The 19903-nt window shown below is 30.0% G+C and overlaps 1 protein-coding gene across 1 annotated transcript; it reads left to right on the top strand.

The window, feature by feature from the left end:
* The first annotated feature begins 894 nt into the window (after window positions 1-894).
* LOC129961865 (dynein intermediate chain 3, ciliary-like) lies at window positions 895-19349 on the top strand. Its single transcript, XM_056075463.1, has 12 exons — window positions 895-1251; window positions 3098-3259; window positions 7033-7148; window positions 8431-8570; window positions 9385-9498; window positions 11454-11593; window positions 11806-11931; window positions 13929-14108; window positions 15631-15674; window positions 16688-16823; window positions 16922-17068; window positions 18903-19349. The coding sequence occupies exons 1-12, from the start codon at window positions 1069-1071 to the stop codon at window positions 19200-19202; spliced, it is 1788 nt and encodes a 595-aa protein (XP_055931438.1). The 5' UTR covers window positions 895-1068; the 3' UTR covers window positions 19203-19349.
* The last annotated feature ends 554 nt before the right edge of the window (window positions 19350-19903 follow it).

Genomic DNA, 19903 nt, shown 5'->3' with positions numbered 1-19903 from the left:
CGCTGTAAGCTTTGGAATGCATTGCCGGAGAAATTGCGAAACTTTGAGACATTATCACAGGAAAAGAATGTCAGTCCTAGCTTTCAAAATCTTCATGATTCATTTTATTATTTTTCAAAATTCCACCTCATTATATTTCAGCTCTCTCTCTCTCTCTTTTTTTTTGCTAAGCAATATCATTTTATCATGGATCATAAATATATATCATGTGATCGTAGAAATGTAGAAGCTAAATAGTGGCCAAACATCTGTTGATTTTCAGAAATATCTTTATTTATTTCTTTTTTCCATAAAATAATTTTTTTTTACATTCATTTAGCAAGAATTCACTTATTTGATACGATTATAGATAAAATAACTTATATAAACATTTCCCGAATATGAGAAATCAATCATCATTGTGTGCTTGAAGAAAAAATAAAGTAATAAAATAAACTTATATTAAACTATATAATGAAAATAAAATATAAGAACAAGCAATATTTTGGTTGAAAAGATTTATCTCTCATTTATTAACAAATCGCTTATTTGCATACAAACAATTTCTTATTAATCTTTTCATCTAAACTTTCACCTATCCATGCCTATCTCTGTGTTTGTGTTAAATCTGATGCTTTTTAGTATCGAAACTGTTTTCGAATTATTTTATTAGTTGCGAACTCATTGCATTATTATTTCTGAGAGTAAATATGCTGATATGATAGACGTTCTTTAATCATTAATGTAATCTTAGTCGTGCCACCTAGAAAAAGTATCCATCGAAGCATTTCGTGCAAGACTGAAATCCTGAAACATTTAGATCATTATAGAAACAGCCGTCTCCATAGCAACCAAATAACTTCCTTTTGTTGTAGCACTGCTCACTTCATATCATCTTTCACTTGCTCTGCAAAAGTTTCGGTCATATAATTTACAAATAACTGCAATATAATTTACAGTAACTGAAAATGATACTAAACGAGTAAACAATTAAGCAGTTTCCATCGTCATTTGTTTTGGATAATTGAATATTAGAAAAAAAATCTGAAATTAAGATTCCGATAAAGTCGTTCGAAAAGCTGGGACAAAATGGAGATCAACTATTCTTTTAACCAAAAAAGAAGAGGTTTTGGTAAAAAATGTCAATTCTCCTGCGTCGGTCCTCATCTAGATGTCGACATTGAGCCCAATCCTAAACTAAGAGAGCAATTTGAGCAGGTATCGACTGCTGAAAAAGAGACACAGAGCTCCCAAGATATGTCACTTCATATGGTAATTCATTTATATAGATTGTTCTATAATTTTTTTCCAAGAATGCCGCATGTTAATTATTATTTATTTTACATTCACCTTTTATTACATCATAAAAGTTATTTATGAAAAGCATTTATTTTAATTTTGTGTTTGCAGGTACAATCTTAATTGGAAAATGGATTTTATGGCATGGATGTCGATCATGCCATAAAATGTTATCGAATATTCCATAAAATATGATCTGCTATATTTTCCTTAATATTAATTATTCAGTTATAAATAGTTTATTGCGTAAAGGTTAAATTTAATTCATTTTTTTTCACAAAGAACACATCTCATAAAGTTTTGAATGCTAAACGTTAACAGTGGATTCATTTTAAGTGTATAATTTAATTATAAATACATTATCATCACATAGAATTTATTAGAATTTATCACATTTAATTTACAATGTAAACATAGTATTACTTTTAATGCATTCTTAAAAATATCTGTATTTTTTTTTCATTATTCATCTCAAAGCATTAGAATTCAGATTTCTTTGTTTGTTTAATTATTTTCCAAGAATCTATTTAACTCTCAAACTCGAGTCATCTAAAAACGCGGATAAATTTTATTGAAAGAATATTTAACACTAAGTTTACCAAGAAGTCATTTCGACCCCCTCTAAGAAAACCTTTCGTTCATTTTCTTCAGAAAAATGAATGCCGTATTTTATGAGAATATTTGAATTAATTCTTACTTACATTATATATATCTTTACTTACTTACTTTATATATATACTTTATATATTAATTCTTACTTACTTTATATAGACATATAATCGCAATGATTATCTTTTTCTTTTTTTTAGTTTCGGAGAAATGTATATAGTATACTTACATTTACCGAAGGGACCATTTTGACCATTCGAAGAAATATTGTTGAGAATATATACATTTATATTTAAATAAGTAACGACTTGATAAGGACGCACATAGATATAGGTATAAATATAAATATAAGTATATATTAGTAAATTGTGTGTATATAAGAAGCAAGAAGACGAAGACGAAGACGAAAGTCAGTCAGATAGAAGCTATAATAGATTGTTAGTAAGAAGACGTGTGAGTCAGTGTCTTGGTAGAAAATAATGGTAGAAGAATAGATGGTCTTGAAGGCCTAGATTAGGAAATAAACACTTTTTTTAAGTAAATAAACACAGAGGAACCGCCTTTTCATCACATCACACCTCAACAAGTATATTGAAAATATAAAAGTTTTTCTACCATAATAGATAGGTCAATTTATATATTTTATAATTAAATACCGAAAGGGGTCATTTTGACACCTTTGGTAGAAATAGCTAACTCATGGTAAATCTAGTAAATTACCTTCTGCAATATTTTAACTTTTCTTTCACCTAAAAAAATGAGAATTTTAAAGATTAAGTTTCACATCAATGCTCTAATTCAGATATAAAATGGTTGAATAAAATAGTACTTTTTCAAGCTAGTTAGAGCATATTCTATAGAAAAATTAAAACTCCCATTGTTAAGCAAAAATGAAAGAAAAATTGAACCTGACGTAAACAATAATAAAACGTAATGAAATATCGTGAAGGTATTTTTATGAGCTTTCTAATATTTTAAGAAAGGATTTAAGTATAAAGACATGCTGATTGTGAGTTTTCAAAATGATTGCTTCTTATTTATCATATAAAAAGGAATGTAATTAAATTCGTGCATTTCCTTTTATTCCACTTTTATTTTTGTTCTTACTTTATTTCAAAATAAATAAAATGGACTTAATAAATAAGAAAAAAATAAAAGTTGAAGTAAATTTTAAAAAAAAATCGAAATTTATTTACTATGTTACGTGCAGGCGAACACTGTCCTGCTTCCCACGAGTAATTGTGGAGTGAATCATCAAGTGGGTGGATGGCCAGCTGACGTAGACCCCAGGGACCAAGACCAAGTGGCGCGGTTCAAGAAAAAAATCCAAAAGGATGAGAATTTCGTCACATCTATCAAGCAACTCAGTGATGTATGTCTAATTGCCGCCTGCTTTTTTGTTTCTTATTTTTAAAAAAGATATGCAGATGTTTAAAGGAAAGTCCGTTTATAAACACATTCTAACGTTATATATTAAAAATCTATCTTCTCATATTAACCCTTTCAATACCAGTTTTTTCTTTTCCGAAATTAAGATAATTTAGGGCTCTAATGGGTCAAATAAAGTATAAAATATTCCACTAAAATAAAAACAAAAATTAAGTATAGATGCAATTTTTGAGGTGGGTCTTATGTATCCTAGTGGTCTTTTTAAACGGGACACATGTGTCCTATTGGAGTTGAGGTGACCATATAAAATTCAGTGAAAAGTTGAGTCTCTAGTTTTTATAATATTTTAAAACAATTTTATTGCAAGAAAACTTTTACCATTTACATATCCAACATTATTCATGACATTTCTATGTATGATACATTGCAAAACGATTTTTACAGAAAACAACTTTACTCATGACACACAGTTTTCGCTCGGGTTTCTTTATTACTACGATGTAGTTAAAAACTACACTAATATATGAATGTAATCACAGAAAACCATTGGGACATACACTTCAATAAATTCTCCCTTTGGGTGATTTAAAAATATCAGCGGGATATATATGTCCAGGTGGGGCCCAAAGGATTAACATATATGTCATTTTACATCATTCTTATTTATAGGATGTCACAAAAATGTAGGCTAATAGCATATAACATATTTAACAGTCCCTCATAAGTAATATATTAAATAATGATACACCTCCACATTATCATCGTGATGCTATCGAGCATATTTAAATGAGAAATTTCGAAACAGATGAAAAGATTCCACAGCAAGTTATTCAGTTTGACACCACTCGACTTTTTCGTATGGTGAATATCTTAAAGATAAAATACACACTAGAAAACTGATGATGAAGTATTAAAAGCTTCAAATGAAAAAGAATGCATCACTAAGACCCCCCAAAAATGTTCACTTAAATTTCTGAGTTAATATCTGCTATCAGTAGTGTATAGGCCAGAGAGGTAATAATTTTGAGTACTTACGGCAAGAATAAAATATATACATTTATAAAGATTCTTATGCATTTTAATTATTAATTATCTGTACTAATAATAAAGATGAACTTGCGTGTCTGGCTCTCTACAGGCCAGAACAGTCTGATCTACAATTACCAAATTTATACATGTGTAACTTGGAGGTTGAGAATGTGCATGTAGGAGATATAGTTTTGAAATTTTAATTAATTAAAAATTAAACTGAATTTTGGCTTTATCCGTGGCAATTTTTCTAAAATATTATCGCAAAAAGGTAAATTTTATACCGTTTCAAAGTTTCCTTTTCATGAAATCAATTAAACATACGCGCGATTTTTTTCTTCTAAATTTTGGAAATTAAAAAAAAAAAAAAAGGATTTTTTGGCTTGATTTCCAATAATCGATTACATTCTTGCCTTGAAGCTGAAACCGATTTCATTGTTTCATCAACTGTCCAATCGCGTGATTTTTTTTCCATTGTTGAAAGGTAGAGAAGAATTCTATTTCATGCCTGTGCAGTTTATAAGATGTATAAAAAAATGAAGTTACAATACCATGAAATTCAGAGGATAGATGAAACGAAAATTTGCGTTTTTAAGGGCGTTATGATGCTGTGGAACTGATCACTGTTTTAGAAAGGTTAATGTACGCAATAAACAGAGCATGTGTAAGAATAGATAACTCGACTTTAATGTCTGATAATTTGGCTGAATCATGGACATAAAGTTATATCTATACGATTTTAAGAAAATTAAATGTAACCAATATTTTCTGCGAACCAACTAATCGCCAAAGGTGAACAGTTTTAAATAAAAAGAAAGATCATTCTGTTGCTACTGAAACTATTGACTTACAAATGAGTGAGAATTTAAATATTACTGTCTTATAAAACACCCGGGTTTTGACGTCTCCATCAACCATCTCAAAGAAGATACGTCAATTTCCCAAGGCTGATTGGTCTAAGATTTTGAAAATGTTGATTGTTCTAAATTTGTAATATTCAAAATTTCATAATTCATTCAAATTTTATCGCAGAAGATAGAAATTTATTTATTTTTATAAAATTTGTGTCAGGAATATTCCACAGAATATGACTACATAAGACCTATATCAGTTAAATTTCATTATTTTTTTAAGTGTATGCATTGATCGGAACAAAATAAAATATTATTATTTACATCATTCAAATCCTTTTGAAAGTAAAACTAAAAACTAAATTTTATGATGAATCAGAAAAACTTTTATTGAATAATGATTTGAGATAATGCATCAATTATTCTGCAATGGCTGTAAGACTTCAATGTCGAATGATTCTGTTTTCTGTATTTCTGTATTTTATTTATCAGAATTTTAGGCTTAAAAACATTTTGCTGAAGACGCTATTTGAGACCGAGTTGCATAAAAATTTAATTCAACATTTTAGCGAGCATTAATCTGGGTGATCAGCTGGTTGTCAAAGGCAGTTAGCATGTGAATAAAAACTGAAGCTATAATATAACCATACCATGCGTTATCAATAAATGCATTCGCCACATGCATTTGATAATATTTATCGACATTTTTAACATTTATAAAGAATAGAAGGAAACTGAATTAAGAAATTGAAAAATAATAATATGTAGTGAAATATAAATAATTTCAAAGCAGAATAAATTAAGAAAATCTGTACCTTGTATCAAACGCACATGTACATTAAAAACATCACTACTTGTGGTAAAAAGGCATATATTGTAGGCAATTTAATCAGGCCCGTGTTGACAAGAAGTGAAAATCTTTTCATGCTCCATAGCAAAAAAAAAAAAAAAAAAAAAAAAAAAACTTTAACCTTTGTTAGAAATTAAAATAAATATTTGTATTTTGTGAATACATTAAAAATAAATTGTGAATAAATTCAAAGGTTTTTAAAAGATCTAATCTTATCATAAGTAGGTAATTCAAAATAAGACCCTTACAGAACGATATGTTCTCTCCCTATTAAAAGAATCCCTTTATATTCTTAATCATAAATGTATATATTTATTATTTTATTTAAATGTATATAGTATATATTCCTATATATTTCTCTTATATTTATTTTAATACATTGTTATATACATTTACATGATCTCATCCCATTTTTATCTATAAAAAAATTTTAAACTTTGAAATACAGTAGTATTATTTGGTAATCCCAAAAAAAGAAACAAAACATATTAAGATAAAAAAAATTTCTATGAAAAGCTTTACAATTAGAGAACAATAATATCTAAAAACCCCAAAGCTTACATGCAACTTATTCTAGCAAGAAAAAACTTGAAGATTATATAATTTAAAAGTGGTATTAAAATAGAAATAAGGAAAAATTCATGAAAAAAAAATGGATTTGGTGCAAAGACTTAACAATTTTAGGCAATGTTTTTTTCCTGTCAATTGTCAAAAATTCATTTGAATAATTTCTTTATTATTGTTTTCAATACAATGTTTTGATGATGACGATGTCGAATCCGCGTTACCACGGAAAGGGGGGGGGGCAGTAGCTTCTGAGGGTAAAGTCCCCTGAGCAGATAGAACACATATGAAGAACAACCACGTCCGAACCCGGGACGCCCAGATCACGGGAAAGATGCGCTACCCCTATGCCAGGAAGCCGGCAACACAGTGTTTTATTTTATTCTAATTCTTTTATTTCTAATACTAACTTTTCATGAACCTTTCCTTTGTAATCATTATTTAACCATTTTGATTTTTCAGTTAGTGGAGAATTTTATAATGGAAAATAATTCTGTAGATATATACGAAGAATACTTTGCGAATGAAATCTTCAAAGGCAAAGAAGACGCTGAATTCAAGATACTCAGTGTATACAGGTTTGTAGAAAGCAAAAAGAATTAAAATAGATGCAACATTTATTACGAAGTAGTGTAAAGCAATTCTATGATCCTGATAAAGGTTTTATTGTATGATGCCGAAGCAATTTTAAACGAAACTCAATGAATTAAAATAAAAATAAGATATTTTTTTGTTGAATGTAATATAGGGAATGATTTTAATGAATTATATAACTTTGAAAATAATCCCTTCATAGCAAACATCTTTCTTTTGTATTTTCAAGATATGTCGGTCACAGACAACTTTTTTCTATATCATCTTAAATTCTTAGAAATTTTCAGGTTTACTATATAACAAAATTTTACCAGTGCATGTTGAATCAATATGTTTTGCGCTTCGTAATATAAAGAATAAAATTGAAAATGCGTTTTGGTCGATTTCCTTTCTACTGATGAGGACCAAAATTTAATGCATGTTTGGTCCCGCTGCAACATGCCGGATATCGTAGATTTAAATTATTAGCAATTATGATATATCGATTTCATTTAAACGCAAATGAGCACTAAATGTAAACGAATTATGTCCAAAATTTGAAGTATATTTACGAGTCTGATGACAAACATATATACTTTTATTCGACACTTCGCGATTTTAATTACAGTGTTCATATACACGCGGACGGAAGATCGGACACACTTACTGCCAACGGCTTTCATTTAAAATTATAATGGAAATCGAAAATTTCGGTATGAAGACCATACACCAAATTTATTTCGTGGTTTTTTGAACTATAAAATCTACCAAATTCCTTGAAAAGATTCCCACTGTCATTTTTAGGAATACCATAGTCATTACGAATAAGCAATTCCTTCATATATTTTCCCTCTTTAACAAAGTTAGCCAGCATCAATCGATTAGGCAGCATTTTCAGGAGTCATTAAGTTTCAAAATATTTTTTACGAAAATTACAAATAAAAAACTTAAGATCATTGTATTCTAATATTCATGTACAAAAGGATATTGGAAATATTTTCACATAATAATTGAACTATTTTTGGTATGCATTTCGCTTTATGCATACATTTAGCTGCTTATTTGATTTTAACAATCCAAAAAAAATAAAAATAATTTGGTGAGGAGGTTGAATGTATCAAAATTTTCAGCAGATATCCTAGTAACATTTAATTATTATTTGAATTTGACATTACTCAGTTACTCTGTAGTTTTACTTAGTCTCTAAATAGCCTAAATATGCAATATGTTTTGAAACAGCACTTTGAAAAATATTTATTTTTGTGACTCAAACGGATTTTTTTTCAGGGACAGCTGCGAGGTGAAGAGAGAAATCCGCAACCTGTCCTGGTCCCTGGATAGCTGCAAAATTGCAGCTGCCTATAAAACCACTGCGGCGATTAAAGCAAACGATAATGCGTATTGCCATTCGTACGTATGGGACATAGGTAAATAGCGAGAAATTATTACGAAAAACGTATAATGAGATGGGTGGTTAGTAGAGAACAGGATTGGGTAGCACGGAAAAAAAAGCTGTACAGGCCATTTTGCTTTAGCAGAATGAAGGGCAATTTCGCACATCAGTTCGACGCATTCGGAAAGATGTTTGCATTCATTCTTCGAACCAGATTCAAATTCAGATTTAAAAAAAATTATTCTGCAATAAGTGAAAGCAGGTTACGATTTTAGTAAAGTGTCTATATTTAAAAAAAAAAATGAAGAATTTCTAGGCAATTTTCACTAAAAGGCGAATTCTCCTTTGGAGGATGTATGAACTTCAGTAGAACTTGGTTAATTCGACGTTGAATGTATTACAATAAAAATTCGATTTATCTAAAGGTTAGAACTAAAAAGATCTAGGTCTAAAAGTAAGTAAAAGTGAAAACGACAATTTTTAAATTAAAAATGGCAATAAAGATTCATGTTTTAAAAACAGTACAAAATTAAAAAAATAAACAGTCAATAATATTTAACTTGCACCTTCTAATCATAATTAAATTTAACTAAATTCAGCTTATAATTATAGATAATGAAGGAAACAAAATTGTATGTAATTCATAGCTTTGAAATATTGAAACGTATTGAAACGTAAAATTCAATTTCATAAATTTAGAAAATCTTTAGGCAACAGAAAATTTCAACAACAAGATGTATAATTTTATCTCCTACTTATTTAATTCTACTATTTTTTTCGATTCGAGAGCAAAATTTAAAGTGAAACTTCAAATATACTTTTAATTGCACCCTAAATTTGCTTTTCAGAAAACTGCAATACACCATACTATATACTAATGCCCGATGTACCGATAAACTGTGTTGAATACTCCCCAAGAGATCTCGAATTACTTGTTGGAGGATGGTCAAATGGACAAATAGGTAGGATTTTTCAATAATATTAAAAACGAATTGTTATCCTATTGGTGGAAAAATGAAAATGCGATTAAATTTGAAATACAGAGAATTGCCATTTCTTATATATATGAATAAGAATATATGATCCTACTACTCGATGCAAGCATTTTCCTTTATTACGAAATCTTTATAATTTTAAAATAACCTGAAATCATATAGTAAGTCTTTTATTTTTTCTTTGTCTCATAAGAAGTATATAAATAGAAAGTTTTGCAATAGTAAAAAAACTCAAATTCAAAATTTTGCCGAATCTCCACCTTAAAACTGAAAAATATATTTTTGGAAATATGTCTGCTTTTCTGAATATTATAACTCAAAAACGTTTGAATTTGGTGGATGAAATTTGATATGAGGTATTTACGCGAATTTGAAGACTTCTATCAAATTTTCAACAAATTCCCTTTACAGGAAGTTTGTCGACTTAAGTGTTAGTGAATACGATAGCTCCAAAACGTGCGGATTATGAAAATAAATATCTGAGCATTCGTGGCATTCACGGTCTTTTATAAGGGTCCACAACTTCATGCGATAAGAAACAGAGAATTGAAAGTGGCATTACTACTGAATATTTAAATTTTATTATTTCGTTTTATATAATAGGGTCATCCAGAAAGTAAGTTTCCCTCATCGCAAAAGATGGCGCTGGAAAAGCCACGACATGATTAGATACAAGCAGAGTAGATTGAGGGCGTGGCTTTAACTTGCGGCAATTGTGACTTTCCAATCGCTTACATTAACATTGTTGGAAAGCAGGGAATCGCGTGACCCTTCCCTGGATCAGGATGTTGCCTCTGTCTCCCGCCGATTGTGATATTAGATCCTAAACACGGAATTTTACTTCGCAACACTGGCAAAGTTGCCATTCAGAACCAGATGCATGAGTTGTTATGTGCTGTTGTGATGATCCAAGACAATGCTCGCCGTGTATGGTTAATTTAAAAAAATCAGTTGTAGAAAATTTGATGAATTTTTTTTAATCATCCACTCTATAGTCCCGATCTTTCTCCCATCTGTTGTTGCATTTTAAGAAATTTCTCTCTTGGTCATTACCTCTCCATAAGCGAAGATCTTAGAACGTAACACATAGGACCAACGTATCAAAGATAAATTGGCCCCATTCTTAAGTAGCAATCGGCGCAATTTAGCCAAGGTTGAATCTTCCGCTAATAAAACCAAAACAAAATCCTAGGCGGCAAACTTCTAGAATATTAAACAATAAAAACTTATCCCATGTGATGATCAGAGTTACAATTCAAATAGTTAATTTATTGAGAAGTAGCTGAAATTGAGAAACCATAATGTAAAAGATATTGCAAGAAGAATAGATAATTTTACCAAAACAACGTTTGTTTATAAATTACAAGAAATAACAACATTTATATGTAACGTAACTTTGGACTGGTGAAATCTGACAACTTTGGACCATGGCAATACGAGATGATGAATCAGACCTAAAACTACCTTTACAAACTTTCATACCACGCCACTAGTACAAAATTTGACCTGAATGAAATTGATTGCACCAAACCCGTGTACATGGCAGCTCTTCAATGAATATCTGCCAACAAAACACGATGGCTTTAAGTAATAATGGAAATATCTGCTTTGAATAGATAATTAAAATGGAACAAATTCGAATTATTACAATTTTAAACTGTGATTATGGACTAAGGGAGAGATCAAACCCAGAAATTGCCATAAATACAGCTAATTTTACAATAATAAATAATATTTTTTTAAAAAATTTAATCGCAGGAATCAAATTATTTGTTGAAATCGTGTTAAACTTCTATTAATCTAATCTATTAATCGTGTTAATCTTCTATTCTTCTAAGAAGCGAAACTTGTGTTTTCGCTTTCTAATTGTATGGTACATGCTTATACTTAGCCAAACAAAATTATTCCTTTTCTGTTATAAGGATTGTGGGATGTTCGAACTGGTGGCCGTCCTCAGCAGTTGTCACCCATAACGGAATGCCACAAAGAGGGAGTGTCCGACATCAAATGGATCAGTTCCAAAACTGGATTCGAATTCTTCAGCGGATCCACTGATGGGAGAGTAATTATTTATTCTTAGGAACTATATATTCTTTCACTTATTTTTTCATGATAAAATAATTCTATTGCTACAAATTATTTATGATAGTAATATTATATCTTTATAAAGAACTGAAATAACACCTCTAACATTTTATAAAAAGTAATTGACATTTAATTGAAAAATTTGTATTAAAATAAAATTTACAGGTAAGAATTTGAAATTTTTTGTAGTTATTTTGTTGGGATTCCAGAGTTATGACCAAGCCTATTCAGTCAATGAGTTTCGATCAAGACATTCATTCTTCCAGTATGAGTAATGTATACAGCATCACGTGTATTGAGTATGATCCAACTTTGGTAAGTGTATCATAGATTGAAGAATTTTCAACTCAACATGTTTTGATGTATTATAGAAGTTATACTCAAAAATAACTAAACATATCGGCTGGACTTGCGAATGATATCCGTTCACCAAAGGTGATAATTTCTAGCAAAATCTGATAAACCTGATAATTTTTACTACATCCTTTAAAGGCATTTGTAACCATTTCAAAATGACGGGAGCTGTCAACTTTTGGGATGATTGGCATGATTTTATCAGGATTATTGAGAAACCGAACATAAGTCTTACCATTTTATTGAAATATTATTGTTCAGTCAATAGGGTTCGATAATCTCTTATAAAAGATAGTCTGAAAACCTGGAATTATGGTATAGCAACATTACCCAAGCCATCGTTGTTCTAAGTAAAATTTTCCGTCAATTTTCTTTGTTTAATATGTTCTATACTATTTTAACTGTGTTAACATACAATTTAATAAGAAGGTGATGACTACAGGGAAAAAATCTAACACTCTAAAACTTTTAATAGTTTTATTTTAAAAAAGAATTCTGTGGAACAAACAACATGTTGTCAAGAGCAAAACACCATTTTAGATTAATATCCAATTAATTAAATATTTAAGTAATTTTTTTAAACTTTTCAAAAAAATTGATTGTATTCTTTCTTTTGTTTTAAATAATAAATGCTGCAGTTTAATTGAGTTCGGCTCAATTGTTAAAGGACGGGATGCAGAACACACATATTTGGCCTCAATAACTTTTATTTATGTTGAGTATCAATGTCTCCCTGTCACTTAACACACACTATGAAACAAGCGGAAGAAAAAAAAGTTTTATTCACTAGATATATTATTTGCCAGAAAAGAAGTTAACACCAAGATCAAGTTAACAAGTCGATCAAGAATGTTCATTCTTCATGAGAAGTGTTTGCCATAAGCAACGCTATTCACAGGAGTTGCCATTTCTTCCTACGAAAGCTCTGATTTCTCCATAATTCATATTAAAATGCAAGTTGCGTCTAAAAAGTACGGTGAATCGGAACATAAAACAAATCATGGGAAAAAAATATCGTTATTCCCCTTCAAAGTAACATCCATTGAATACAATACACTTTTGACATCATTGATAAAGCTGTTAGAAGGAGTCAGCGAAGGCCTCTTTTGGAATGGAGTGAAGTACAGGTGTCACATGTCGTCGGATGTCTCTTATATCTGCAAAACGTGTGTCTTTCAGAATCTCCTTGAGGTGAGGAAACAACAACAACAACAAAAAAAAAAAAAAAGTCCGCAGGGGCCAGATCAGGTGAGTACAGTGGATGTGTAAGGGCAGTTACATGGCGTTTAGCCAAGAAGTTGCGTACACGGATCGCGTATGGAGGCGGGCGTTGTCATGCAACAGACTCCACTTACAAGTCCTGTACAACTGTGGGCGTTTGATGCGTAGAAGTAACCTTTTTTTCGCAATTTGTAATAAAACTTCATGTTAATCCATTGTTCCATTTCAATTTTACGTGAGTTTTCGCATACACGCCGTCAACAGCTAGTAGCAGAATAATCTGCTTCAATATCTTGCTACATGGCATCTCTCCATAGGTCCCTTCCTGCGCATGCGCCTGGTGGTATTCTGACTTACATCGCTTTCATCCATTCACTAAACTATTTAGACGAACCCTGTATTTTATTCCTTGTTTTAACACTTCTTTTTTGTAAACTGAAAGTCTTAAGTTATTCATACGGTACAATTTTTGTGTTTTATATGTCTAATTTTAATCACAAAATGTTTCCTTATTTAATATTTTACTTTATTTAAATTAAAACGGAAACGTAACGTAGTAATACTCGCATTCAAATGCTAACATATGCTCAGGTACTTCTTCAGACCTTAAGTCTTTTTGTTCAAACTACCAATAAAGGGGTAAAAGTGCATATTATTTATTTTCAACCGTTATCGTTAGAGCATTTTAGATGTATTGGAACACTCATTCAATCGCACTCATTTTGCTTATTTTTCAGCCTCATCGCTTTATGCTCGGCACAGAGCAAAGCATTATGTTATCTTGTAACAGAAAATTCAAAGCTCAATCTGAAATCATCTCTTCAACGTACGACACGCAGATGGGTCCGGTACTCACCATTCAACGAAATATATTTTTTCCAAAATTATTTGCTTCATGCAGTACATGGGGTGTAGAAGTAAGAAGTTTATTATTTATTTATGTTTGTGTTTTCAGGACATAGGTAATTTTTCTCCGTGCATGAAATGAGCAAATTGAATATATTGTAAAAGAAACAAGGAGAACATGTTGTAAATAAAGAAAGACAACATACTGTAATCGTTAAAAAAATCGAACTCGGGATTTTGATGAATACCCATGTTTTAAGACCTCCTTCGATAAAAAAAAAGAACATATTTTTATAATAATATTTGTAGGTGAACATGATTGGAAAAAACGGTTTGATCGAAATGAATTTTAGAATAAATTTAGACCTAGATAAATTCGTAGATTTCTGTCAAATATGGATCAAAATCTACTCAGAGGAAATCTGTCTGTCCGAATTCATCTAGTTCTAGTTAAGTTAACACATTTAGCAGAACTAGATGAATAAAATTTGGTATACGGATTTGTGAGCGTTTATGAGCCTATTGAAAGCCAATACCCGAACAACCAGTCAAGTAGACATCTTATGAATGTATTTCATTTAAAACTTGACAGAAATCGACACATTTGGTCTTCATTGCATATGCCAAATGAAGCCTTCTAGTTTGAAACGTTTTTGAGTTTTCATATTCACAGACAAACAGATAGACAAATATAATGACAAAAATGTATTTTTCGAATTGAGGGAAGTGTGAAGCGCGGAAATTCGCCAAAATCTAGAATTTTTGTCGATTACAATACTTCCTCTATATATCATGTACGAGAAAGTGAAAATGACTTAATTTCTAGCAATATTGGCACATATCATGATATTATATACACCACATTATTCTTGGCGCACGAATGATAAATGTAATTAGAAAAAATAGGCTTAATATTTCAACGAAAAAAAGGCATTGCTATAGAATGCGTTTCAATTCATTTTTTAAAATGATTAAAATGTAAGAAAAACTATAAAGAAAAAAATTTAATTTGCTAAAAAAATTAATATTTATATTTTTAGACGGCGTAAAAATATTTTTTATGCAATGATTTGCTCAGAAATGACGATGAAAAAACGAAAAATTTTTCAACTCCCACTTTATAGCCTTTAGAATGAAGGAGAAATGTTACATAGCGCAGTAAATCCTTTTTCTTCTAAATCATATATATATAATATGTGTGTGTGTATTTGCGTGCTTTTGCATATTGTATTGATTTCTCTTTCATGGATTTTGTACAAGGAAGAAATAGAGTTATTTTATTTCTGTTATAACGTTATCCTAATTTTATTTTGTTTACTATATTTACTAACATTTAAAGTAAATTATAATATTCAAATAAACTTTTCCAGTTTTGAGATTAAATTTATTAATAATTAAAAATAAACATTTTGCTAGCATGAAAGTTTTTACATATGATGTATGTTTATTTAAGAGCATTTATAAGATTTTATTTCATAAGATAACTTATTCCTATTGGATACAGATTAGAATACAAAGAGAGAAAGAGAGAGAATGTTATAATTTAAAAAAAAAATATCGAAAATTGTTCATAATGATTTCATTTGTTATTAGGTATGGTCCGAAGATCTTTCAAGCTCTCCAATGTTAAATTTAATGTAAGTACCTTTTTATGTGATTGTATTAAAATCAAGAATAATCACAAAGATGAATAAAAAATTTTGTTTTTCCTAAAGACTAATGTGATCATGTTTCATTTGTAAGTGACAAAAGGAGAATAGTTTTATATTTATTTTTATTAGAGAGGGAGAATGTATATAGCAGAATGACTTCAGCTAGATTTTCTGGAACTAAAAAGAATCATGATAATGTAGAATGCCAGTTACGATGACTACGTTAAGTTAGGAGTATATATTTAATACTTAATAAATATTTAATTTTGTCCTTTTTGTAAAAAAAGAAAGAATAGCTTTTTTATTTATCGTTAGAAGGCAGGGAGAATGTATATAATGTTTATTTATAAAGAATGTATGTTTAATTCTTATTCATAATTTATGAATAATTGAGTTAAATAAGCATACACTAAGTTAACAGCTACAATAATAAATGATGTACATTTAACATAGTAATTTATTGTTTATTTATCATTATAATGTGAAATATGTTAGATTATGATGAATGTAGATAATATATATATTGAATGAAAACATCAGCAAATGCATTATTTGAAGAAGAAGCTTGACTTAACTCTTATAAATAAGAATAGTTTAACTTCCAGAGGAATTTCATGGAAAATGGGTCCATATTTGTGTCGCAACCTGGAAGCGAACAAATAACTTGATCTAAACAAACAATTCGTTGCGATAACTCACAACATTCAACCCATTTTAAGAGCACAGCCTTCAAATCACTAAGCTATTATCGGGCTGAAGAATATTGTAACAATTATATTATGATTAAAGTGAGAGAATTTTACTTCAGACGTATTCAGTTTATCAAAAGAAATTTTTTGGCCAACTAGTATCCATAAAAATTAAACCACTGCACTTCATGCATTAGTTTTCTTAAAAATCCCTGTTGTGCATTTGTGTTTTTATAATGTTCTACATTGCTATGAATGATATGATAAAGTATTTTATGGAAGTGTTTTTCATTATGAATTCCATTTCAGATCTGCCGATGGTTACGTGACAGACGTTGCTTGGAGCAATTCTCATGCTTCTTTTCTGTTCGTCACGAAATCCAAGGGTTATCTGGAACTATGGGACATTCTTGTCAAAAACAAAGATCCCATATTTTCATTCAAAGTAGGTTTACAATAAATACATTTTAAGAGTTTTTTTTTTTTACTTCCTTAAACTTATCATTTTGAGCTAAATAAAGCAATTATTTTATTTCATTTTAGTTGGAAAGTGATGGGTTAATTTGCGTCCATCCCATGCAACATGGGGATCAAATAGCTTGTGGCACCGCAAATGGCTGTATTCATCTTTTAGAAGTACCACAATACACAACATTTTCATCAAAGCATGAAAAAAATATGGTTGCCTCCGTAAGTTTTTATTCTTATGTAGATTTATCCCAGATTGCTTGAAAATATTGAAAAATGGAATTAGAAAGGAAACTTATGAGATTTGCTTTAGTCATGTTTTAATTTAAATAATAACTGAGTTTCGTTCCCACAAGTATTTAAATATTGTTTACAAACTTTAAAAAAACTAATATTTTTTTTTTAATTTTCAAGAAAACGGCAAGAAAATTTATTTCTGGTATCATACATAGATTCTTTTTTAATTTAAGTTTTGAGTGGAAATCTGGTAAAATTAATTTTATTTCCTTCGGATATAGATGCATGAAAATTCTAATACACAATAATGGGTCTAATACAAGATATCTATTTTTACGGACATTACGTGTGAATAAAAGAAAAACTTTTTTAAACTGTTTGACTACTGAAAAGTTTTAGAGTGGTCAGTGGAGTATATTAAGATAATTAGCACTGACACTAACGACCACTACCAGCAATAATATGCAACGAATAGCCCTCTTAAGCAATTTTCAGCTCACAGGGAAGCAAAAATCAATTTTTATCTTCAAAACATGCAGTTCGTTTTTATTGACTATCTTAATAAGACTAAAATAATGTTGAACTGACTAGGAGGAAACATTTGAAACCAAATCAGGCAATATGAGAATATAATTTGTTTAAACGTATTTGTTTCTAAAACTTGTTACATTAAATTAAACTCGAATGTAATTATATGCGAGTTCTTTTAATACACAGTTAATCATGTGTATTGTCATATTCTCGGCTATTCTTCCTATTCATCTCTTCGTCATGATATAAATCCTATTTAAAATGGCAAATATGAATGTAAAACTGTACATTTTGATGTAAAAGCGAATTTTGGTTAATCTCAAAAGACCATCTAAGCATTGTCTCTTAGATTAATAACCCTGATGGTGTGGTGTGGAAGTTTCGAAAGGGGGTGTAAGCTCAGGTGTCATCTTCGTCGTCTGACCGCGGTTCAAAATTATAAGGTCCGTTCCAAAATAGCCCTAGTGTTGCTTTAAAACGGGACGTTAATATAAGTAAACTAAACTAAAAGATTAACATCAGTGTATTTTATGTTAAGACTGCCTACAATCAACGGGATCTAAATATGTTATCAACAAAACAATAATCTTGAGAAGTTTCGCTTTTAGCCGCAACTGAAAGCAAGATATCTTATATCTTATTCTTACTTTTTTCTTTATCAGAGTAATTTATTCGAGATTTTCTTCAATCTTTGTATCAATTGTTGTTGCTCATACACTTGAAACTGAAACCACTTGCAGCTTCTCAAAGTTTTTATCTGGCAAATGTCTCTTCAGTAAATCAAATTAAATTTTGAAACAGCATTTTTTCAGCCCAGTCTATTAAATATGTGAGTTGAAGAAGAACTATTGCCATTATTATTATGAGTAGTGGTTATTAATTCATTAATTAGCCTAAATTAAATAACATTATTGGGTACTTTTCCGTTTACGAGGGTCGTTGGCGACAGTTAAATTATTTTCGTCAAATCGCCAAAAAAAAACAAAAAAAAAAACATTGTTAACAGTTTGGCGATTTTTTTACGGCTCTCGGAAACGGAAAAGTACCATTACATTTCGAGTGCCGTCGGCGACAGTTAAATTATTTTCGACAAATCGCCAACAAAAAAAATCGTTAAAAAAGTCGCCAACAGTTTGGCGATTTTTTTAATGGCTTTCGGATACGGAAAAGTACTCATTATTGCTTATTCATACGATAGTCCGGGTTATATAAGAGTGTTATATGCTTATACAATAGTTATTCAAAGAGAGTACATGTCTTTATTCATATAATATGTTTTTCTGTTCAGATGGTGGATCGTGAGGGCAAAAGAGAGAAGCTACTAGAAGGAATAACCCGGGAACAAAAAATACGCGAAAAACTACCCGAGCATGAAGAAACAGTGAAAAAAGTTCCATCGGAGGAGGACAATTTCTACTGCTTGGAAGATGACAACAATATAAATAAAGCAGACGAATTCGACTCGCAGTTCGATTTTGACGATAAATTAGCCGAAGAAGAGATAGATCAAACCCTTCCTGAAATGCCATTTTTTGACTTGCAGTTCGCAGATACGTTGAAAGGGGTGCTGGAAAACAATAAATATTAAAAGGATCATGACAAATACTATGTATAAGTGAAGCTATTAATAGCTAAAAGGGCACAACAATTTATAATTTCCTCAATCGTCGTTAAATACTATTAATGTTTAACATTATACTGCACGTATACACAGTGAATCATTGCGAAATGTGAAATCTGGGTCATTCCAAGTGGAATCGTCTACAAAACTGATCGGATTACGTGAATCCCAACAATCCACAAGATCTTCTTTGAAATTATACATATTTGATTTTTTTAAAAAATTAAGGAAACCCTTTAACTAGAATGAATTTACTTGAATTTGTTACATGAGTCATATTTAATTAAACTTCCTTTTTAGTTATGATTAATTAATGTTTCATTTTCTTATTATTTTCTCGTATATGAAATACACAAAAACACATTTGACCTGAGTTTGATGAGTGTTTGCGTTTGAAACCTCCCAGAAATCTAAAATCGTCTTTTGGGAATTACATCTGTTTTGTAATAACTATAACTCATAAACGGATAAATATACATGGATAGAATTTGTGTGTCTGTACAAATGTGATAAATCAAAATCACCATGCTGTACAAATGAAATAGAGTAGCGATCTTGACTTCAAAATTTCAATTATATTGAATTTGGGACTCAACGAGTCATCAAATTTAAGTTCCAATGGCATACATTTTACTATACAGAGAAGCTATATACAAAACTCGCTAATG

This window comes from Argiope bruennichi, chromosome 2 (assembly GCF_947563725.1).
Source record: "Argiope bruennichi chromosome 2, qqArgBrue1.1, whole genome shotgun sequence".
Lineage (NCBI taxonomy): Eukaryota > Metazoa > Arthropoda > Arachnida > Araneae > Araneidae > Argiope > Argiope bruennichi.
The sequence above is the reverse complement of the archived record's forward strand: the minus strand, read 5'-3'. Positions and strand labels throughout refer to the sequence as shown.

What these genes read in the sequence shown, in the direction of transcription:
- LOC129961865 (XM_056075463.1), top strand. Translation starts at nt 1,069, where the DNA reads ATGGAGATCAACTATTCTTTTAACCAAAAAAGAAGAGGTTTTGGTAAA. An exon ending in AAGATATGTCACTTCATATG is followed by an intron (nt 1,252 to 3,097) that starts GTAATTCATTTA and finishes TGTTACGTGCAG; the next exon opens with GCGAACACTGTCCTGCTTCC. An exon ending in ATGGTCAAATGGACAAATAG is followed by an intron (nt 9,499 to 11,453) that starts GTAGGATTTTTC and finishes TTCTGTTATAAG; the next exon opens with GATTGTGGGATGTTCGAACT.